The sequence below is a fragment of the Gekko japonicus genome, unplaced genomic scaffold (assembly GCF_001447785.1).
Source record: "Gekko japonicus isolate JY-2015 unplaced genomic scaffold, Gekko_japonicus_V1.1 scaffold2101, whole genome shotgun sequence".
NCBI lineage: Eukaryota > Metazoa > Chordata > Lepidosauria > Squamata > Gekkonidae > Gekko > Gekko japonicus.
This window is the reverse complement of record NW_015161466.1, coordinates 170,868-178,845: the sequence shown is the minus strand read 5'-3', so window position 1 is coordinate 178,845 and position 7,978 is coordinate 170,868. Positions and strand designations below refer to the sequence as shown.

At 49.1% G+C, this 7,978-nt stretch overlaps 1 protein-coding gene across 1 annotated transcript in view; it reads left to right on the top strand.

Moving 5' to 3' along the window:
- The window catches only part of USP7 (ubiquitin specific peptidase 7 (herpes virus-associated)), a 50,261-nt gene that overhangs the window by 18,144 nt on the left and 24,139 nt on the right, over positions 1-7,978 (top strand). Inside the window, exons 6-10 of the mRNA XM_015429123.1 lie at positions 3,208-3,338; positions 4,812-4,866; positions 5,628-5,708; positions 5,824-5,914; positions 7,827-7,909. Of these exons, the coding sequence (XP_015284609.1) occupies positions 3,208-3,338; positions 4,812-4,866; positions 5,628-5,708; positions 5,824-5,914; positions 7,827-7,909 (441 nt within the window). The remainder of the gene's footprint in view (positions 1-3,207; positions 3,339-4,811; positions 4,867-5,627; positions 5,709-5,823; positions 5,915-7,826; positions 7,910-7,978) is intronic.

The window sequence follows — 7,978 nt, the reverse complement described above, 5'->3', positions numbered from 1 at the left end:
TCTCTTCCCCGTGCCTGTGTCCCCCCCCTCCGCCTCCCCCGAATAGCTGGAACTTCGCAAGCTGCGAGTCTCCCTCTCCTCCTCGATTAACTCACCATACAGGGTCTAGCCTTTTGCCGTTTCACGTTTTAATCCCTTTAAGGCCGCCCCCCCTTGTCTAAATTTGCTGCCGCTCTCAATCCTCCCCGATTGAATATAATCTGTGAATTGCATTAGTGTACGTTTCCTCCCTCTTCCAGGGTGATTAAGGGATAAGTAAACCCCACCTAACCCCTTTCCCCTCGCGCTTCCCTCGTGGGCACGGCACCAGTTCCTGCCCTCCGTGTGCCCCCTTTGGCAGTCAAGTGGCTTACAGGTCCACGTTGCAAAAACGGAGAGGGGGGAGGTCAGCTAAACTGTGTCTTCTTGGTCCAATAAATCCACGCCCTTTCCTTAGTGGCTTAGGCAGGTCGTATGGAAATCACCGCTAGCAATAATGCCATTATTGCACTAGATTTTTGCATTTTTTAAACTGCCCTAGGTTTTTGCATTTATTTCAATCTCAATTTATTTCAATTTCAATTAGCCAGTTTGGTGTAGTGGTTAAGTGCGTGGACTCTAATCTGGGAGAACCGGGTTTGATTCCCCACTCCTTCACTTGCACCTGGCTGGATGACCTTGGGCAAGCCCTAGTTCTGATAAGAGCTGGATAAGAGCAGTTCTTGAAAAAGAGCAGTTTCTGTCAGAGCTCTCTCAGCCCCGCCTACCTCACAGGGTGTCTGTGGTGGGGAGGAGAAGGGAAAGGAATTTGTAAGCCGCTCTGGGACTCCTTTGGGTAGTGAAGGGCGGGGTATAAATCCAATCTCCTCCTCCTCTTCCTTCTCTTTTTCTTCTTCCTCCTCCTCTTCCTCTTCTTCCGCCTCCTCCTCCTCTTCTTCTTCTAGATTGAAATAAAATACAATGCAGTACTTAGTAAAGCATGAATGAAAACAGTTACAAAATTATTATTAAGTTTGTGGTGAATCAAGGATTGCCATTACAAGTTATCTGCTAATTTTGAGCTTGTCATTTAAATAATGAAAAATAAAAATAAATGGAGTTCAAGCCGGTTTTAAAGATCCTTCAACTACTTAATGGTAAAGATACAAGGTGTGTGAACCAATTAAAGGTACTTCCTGGCAAGTTTCTTCTGGGTCAGCAAAAGCATCTAGCCATAATACTAGGTTTTTGCGTGTTCACGTTTTCTTCTTTGCAGAACTGAAGACTGCAGGGATATGTCTTGCTCCTTCCTTCATGGGTAGTGCAGCGTTTGCATGTCTGCCTCTGTGTGTTCTTAATGCTCAAATCTGAAAACAGGAATAATAAAATGCATGGTGGCCGACTGGCCTTTGTCCCCATTTAAGAGACTGGAGGGGGCTGCGGGTGGCTCAGTGGTTAAGACGCTGAAGCTGCAGACCGGAAGGTCGGTAGTTCAGCAGTTCGAGACCCGAGTGCCGCAAGACGGAGTGAGCTCCCGTCTCTGGCCCCGGCTCCTGCCAACCTAGCAGTTCGAAAGCAAGACATTGCAAGTAGATAAACAGGTACCACTTTGGTGGGAAGGTAACAGAGTTCCGTGCGCCTGGGCGTTTAGTCATGCCAGCCACAGGACCACGGAGAAGTCTTCAAACAGCGCCGGCTCTTCGGCAAGGGAAACCTTTACCTTTTAAGAGACTGGAACATGTGAACGGGTTGTCCTCAGGAAACGCTTTTCCTGGGGTTTGGCCCGACTCGGCGGCAGGCGACACGAAACGCGACATGGACAGGATGCAACCCACAGGCTGCCACGGCAGTGCAGTGTTGAGAGCCAGGGTGTTGCCCTCGGGCCGGGAAATGCCCAGCACAGATCTGGGTAATTGAATTGGGAAAGGCTGCAGTGGTGTACCGATTGGCAAGAAGTGGTGTATGAGGGAGGTGGACCTCTGGCAGTCCTGGATTCCGGGGCATCTAGGTAGCTGGGTGTAGGACCAGGGACAGCTCCCCTTGCAGACTCCCCGGAACAGTGGCCAATGGCTGTTGGTTTCAGAGCTTGTGCTGAGCATATAAATAGCAGGGCCAGGCCTATTGCTTTTCCCTGCTTGCCTTTCAGTCAGCAGGCACTTAAAGGGGCAGCATCTAGACTTGGGCATTTCTTGGCATTCTTTCACTTAGGAGCTTGACAGAGAGGGAGGGGCCTCGAAGAGGCTGGGGGGATTCTGGTACCTTGTCTGAGGTGTCGCTTGCAAGGTGTTCTTCCTCTGGCTGGATTGGGAGGTTTGCCCTGGGTCAGAATCCTCTTGATCCATGTGCATTGCAAGAATTGTCGTCCAAGGCGCCTGGCGTTTGGGTCATGAAGCAAATCGGTGGTGTGAGAGGACTGGGAGAGGACGGGACAAGAGAAGACACTGTGTGACCATTGTCTTCTCAAGGATCAGTGTGCATTGCAGAAGCCCAGTCTGACCAGTGTGGGGTAGTCTTGGACTGAGTCTTGAAACGCCAACTTAGCCATAAATCTTTGTGTGTGTCTGTCTGTCTTTCTCTCTCTCTCTCTCTCTCTCTCTCTCTCTCTCTCTCTCTCTCTCTCTCTCACCTTGGCCAAAAATAGGAGCACATCTTAGAGAGCCATTTTGGTGTACTGGTTAAGAGCGCAGACTCTAATCTGGAAGAACCAGGGTTGATTTCCCACTCCTCCACATGCAGCCAGTTGGGTGACCTTGGGTCAGTCACAAGTTCTCACAGAGCTGTTCTCTCAAGAGCAGTCCTCGAAGGAGCTCTCTCAGCCCCACCTCCCTCACAGGGTGTCTGTTGTGGGGAAGAGAAAGGAAAGAAGATTGTAAGATGCTCTGAGATTCTGAGTGAAGGGCGGGGTATAAATCCAATCTCCTCTCCCTCTCCTCATCTTCCTCCTCCTCCTCCTTCTCCCTCACCACCCTGAGCTCCCTGGGGAAAGCAAAAGGCGTGATAAAAATGTCGTAGACTGCAGGATGCAGTCGTGAGTTTTGCCCAGGTCCCCCCCCCCCCCAAAAATCTGGGCAGGCTATTTCCAAAGGTGTCTGGTTGATATCAATCCTAAATGGTCTCTCTGTGTGTGTGTGTGTGTGTGTGTGTGTGTGTGTGTGTGTGTGTGTGTGTGAAACTGACAAAACTGTGACTGATGATGCGGAGCCGTAAAACCTTTTCCAGTAGTCCTAATTAAACTGGGTGCTTTTGTAGGCTGTGTACATGATGCCCACAGAAGGAGATGACTCATCGAAAAGTGTTCCTTTAGCATTGCAGAGAGTGTTCTATGAGCTTCAGCATAGCGACAAACCTGTAGGAACTAAGAAGCTAACAAAATCTTTTGGGTAAGTGCTGGCAAGATGTCAAAACCTCTCCTCCTCTCCCCTATTTTTCTCCCAAATGGTCGAGACAGTTTCCGAACACAAGTTTCTGTGAGTTACCGTGATCTCGCTCTTCAGACGCTTAAAGAGTTGTCAGATGGAAGAGGGAAAGGGCTTGTTCTCTGCTGCTCCAGAACGGAACTTAATGGGCTTAAGTTTAGAGATGTAAAATTTCTGGAAATTTTGAAGCTCGGGAAAAAACCTGTTTTTTCCCCCCCTTTTTTTTGGGGGGGGGGGAAATGGAAATTTTTGGAAAAATTGAAAAAAATGCTACATTAGCATTTCTTTTGTCTTTTCTAGTTTAAAAGTCATTCTGTTACTATGGACATTTTTACTTGGCATGAAATTATCACAACTAGCATATTAAAAATACAGTGTATCCAAACAATTATTATAGAATACCCACCCACATGCAAAAACAAAACTGAAACTTTTTTATTTTCTTCTGACAATCGCACCTCTTAAAGGAAGAAATGCATCTTGTTCTTGCGTTGGAGAGTTCAGTTTGTAACCTAGGACTTGCTTGTCCTCAGTGCACAGAAATTACATCAATCTGATACCATATATATATATATTAGAAATGATTTGGAAAATATTTGAACACCTGGTCTTAAAATATTTTATTCATCATGTTAAAATAAAACGTTCCATAATCAATTCTTTTCTTTTTTCAATTTTTCCAATTTTTTTGCGGGGAAAAAGGCTTCAGGAAATAACCCGGAAAAACCCCGTTTTCCCCGCGAATTTTTCTGTTTTTTTTCCGGGCCTTCACATCTCTACTTAAGTTACAGGAGGGTTAGCCTTGATTGAGCGCTAGGGGAAGCTTCCCAGTGGTATGCATAGTTCAGCCGTTGCACTGGCTTGAGGGGTCTTTGCGTGCTCCCCCTTGCTGGAGGTTTCCGAGCAGAGGCCCTCCCCAGGCACGCTCTAGCTTGGGGTTCCCGGAGGGTCGGGCTGGCCGATGGTCTCTAAGGGAACCTCCTGATGCAGGCCCTTCAGAAACAGCTTCCCATAAACTTATTGTAATCAAAGGGCTTGCCTATGTCAGAGTAAAACCCTGGTTCATCCCCCTTGGGGTACGCAAAGTGTCCCGTATTCTTACGTTTGGCACACACTGTGCTTTGGCCATGCACGTGTGATCGTAATGGTGGTACCCCAGTGCTACTTTGACCGTGACGAACAACTTGGGGCACTGGCTTTGTCACCCCTTAAACGAACAGATGCAAATCCTGGTTTTCCTATCTCCTGGGAGAGGGGTGGTCTTGGAAAGACAGCCGGATTCCGAAGCACCTCTCCTTCTGGGCTCTCACTCGGGGTACGCCAACCATCTTTACCGGCCCTCTTTTTGTGCACCGGAACAAAAAGTTCCGATGATTCTCAGTTGTTTCCGACGATTTCCATTTTGTAAGTGGCCATTTTTGTTTGTTTCGCTTCAAGATGGGAGACTTTAGACAGCTTCATGCAACATGACGTCCAGGAGCTGTGTCGGGTGGTACGTATTATCGCCAATTGCACTCTCCACTTGATGCGAACTGTGAGCCAGATGGCAGTTCTGCATTGCAGTTCCCCCAGGGTTCAACCCAGCAGGGAGCTTTTGCTGCGTAAACCCCCGTTTGAAGCCAGAGAGGTTTCCTGCTGGATTGTACCACACCTCTTTACCGAAGCTCCGGGTTCAGCTTACATCAGACCTCAGCTTCGGAACCTGCCTTGCTTGTCAGTGCTCGGCCCTGGTGCGTTGCAGTTCATGTGCAGAGTGCCATTGTGTCTGCACTGGGAAACAGCAGCCCGCTCTGCCTCATTGGAGGTTACCAGACCGGGCTCCACGTCCAGAGGAATGGTGTCCGGGCAACAGAGCACCGCCAACTCTCTTCTAGAAAGTCGACACTGTTGAAATAATAAGATGAGCCATGTAGGAAATAGTTCACAGCAGGGAGGCAGCACTTAGCAAGTGAAAAAACTGGGATGTTAGTAGCTTTTCCTGTAAGTATTGATTCTTCATATTCGGTGGTTGAGGAGATGCCAATCCATAGCATTTGAAACTTTCAACCAGAATGGTGGGGGGAAATACTTTCTATTGAATCAAGGAAGTAAAAAGTAGTTCAGTGTGATCGGGAGCATCTAACCTGTGCCTTGAATGGGTGTGTGTGTGTTGCACTGGGAACCTCTGAGCTCTCCGGGGGCAGGGGGAGGGGATAGATCAACCTTAGGAATAAATGTCTTCTTCTCAAGGACATATCCTCTGTCTCCTTTCAGTTGCTTGATAACGTTGAAAATAAAATGAAAGGAACCTGCGTAGAAGGCACGATTCCTAAATTATTTAGAGGCAAGATGGTGGTAAGTATCTGGGCTCGGAAGCCATTTGGGTGGGCCGGGGTGTGTGTGTGTGTGTGGTTTACTTCTTTGTTGGTGTGCATTTCACTATCCCGTATATCTTTTTTCGTTTTGGCAGTCTTATATCCAATGCAAACACGTAGACTACCGGTCTGAACGGATAGAGGATTATTATGACATCCAACTAAGTATAAAGGGAAAGAAAAACAGTAAGTGCCGGTTCTCTGTGCGGAAATTCTTGCGCTTCAGCAAAAGCCCTTGGCTTTTCTGAGGAGTTCAGTGCCTTGCGATATCCAGTTGTCACCAGTGTTCCCTCCAAACTGAGTTAGCGTGCGCTAGCTCACAGTCTTTTAGCCTCCGGCTCACCCATTTTTGTCTTCGCTCGGGAAGGATGCCTCCAGAGCAAAAAGATTTCTGCAGCAGCCAAATCTGCTCACTCACAACTTTAATGCCAGCAGCTCACAAAGTAGAACTTTTTGCTCACAAGACTCCACAGCTTAGGGGGAACATTGTTTGCATAAAGCAGCACACACACAAGTCAGGTCCGGGTCGGCCGGAGATCCGGGGGACCGTTTTTCCTCTGCTTGGTGTTTGGCTTGGCTGAATCCATCCTCTGCTGGCCTGTAACCCACCGTGTGGCATCGTCACGGTTGGAGGGTTAGACCGGGATCCGGGGAGCCTAAGGCCTCCAGATCTCTCACTCACTGCTGGGAGAACTGGGGTCAGTTCCTTTCTCTCATCCCAGCCTGACCTCACAGGGTTGCCGTGAGGTTAAAACGGAGGAGCGGAGAACTTAAACGTACGTTGTCCTCAGCTCCTTGGAGGATGGGGGGGGGGACACAAAAATTTGGTTTTGTGGTGTGCGTAGTCTCTGTGAGGTGGGAAATACGACGGTGGCCCTTTTCACACGTGCGGTTCCGTGTCTGTTTGCCGCCTGATAACTGCGTGCGATGCCTATGCCCCCCCCCCTTCTGTAAGGACAAAGTCACTGTCTAACCCGAGCCGTACCACGTTTATTTGAATTCAGTGTTCTCCCATCCCTATACCCAGTGTCCCCTCTAAGCTGAGTTAGTGTGAGCTAGCTCACAGCTTTTTAGCCTCTGGCTCGCCCATTATTATTTTTTTTGTCTCCGCTCAGGAAGGATGGCTCCAGAGCAAACTAACTTATGCAGCAGCCGAATCGCCCGCTCACGACTTTAATGCCAGGAACTCACAGAGTAGAATTTTTGCTCACAAGACTCCACAGCTTAGAGGGAGGCATTGCCTGTATCGGTGCCTTGGAATGGGGATGCTTATTGCAGTATAAAGGGCATGATCGCATTCAGATAGATGTGGTGTACTTCCTGGGCCAGATATCCAGTTTTCCCCTAGTAGCTGATGCGCGAGCAGGTTCTGCTAATTGCATTTGCGACACGTATGAATGAATAAGTTGGAAGGACGTGCGGGTGGCCCGCATCTTAGTATTGCCTGCCCGCCTTTCTTCTGTCAGGTTATTTTTTGTTTTGCTTTTTGAACAGCACTGCAGTAGAAAGCACAGAGGACAGCTGGGGTGGTGATTAGGGTTGCCAATCTCCAGGTGGAGCCTGGAGAGCTCCTGGAATACAGCGGATCTCTGGGCTGACAGGTCACTGTCTTGGAGAAAATGGCTGCTTTGGAGGGTGGACTGTATGGCATTATCCCCCGCTGAGGTCCCTCCTCAGCCTGAAACACCTCCCCCCCCCCAATCTCCAGGAATTTCCCAGCCTGGATTTGGCAGCCCTAGTTGGTGGCAGATGTCTAAAGATCACTTGTTGTTGTTGTCGTCTGACCCAGAGCTGAACTGGTGTAAACTTCTCTTCCTCGAGAGCCAGTTTGGTGTAGTGGTTAAGTGCGTGGACTCTGATCTGAGTCCTCAGACTGGAACACACACACACCCCAATCTCCAGGGATTTCCCAACCTGGAGTTGGCAGCCTTAGTCGGTGGCAGATGTCTAAAGATCACTTCTTGTTGCCGTCGTCTGACCCGGAGCTGAACTGGTGTAAACTCCTCGTAAGCTGCTCTGAGACTCCTTCAGGTAGTGAAGGGCGGGGTATAAATCCAATCTCCTCTTCTTCTTCTCCTCGTGTCCCTTCCCCCCCCAGTATTCGAGTCGTTCATTGACTACGTTGCCGTGGAGCAGCTGGACGGGGACAACAAGTACGACGCAGGGGAGCACGGCTTGCAGGTACGCTGGGCTCTCACTCCCCCCGGCCAAAGCTCAAGGGCCGACCTCCAAAGCCGGACACGTCACTCC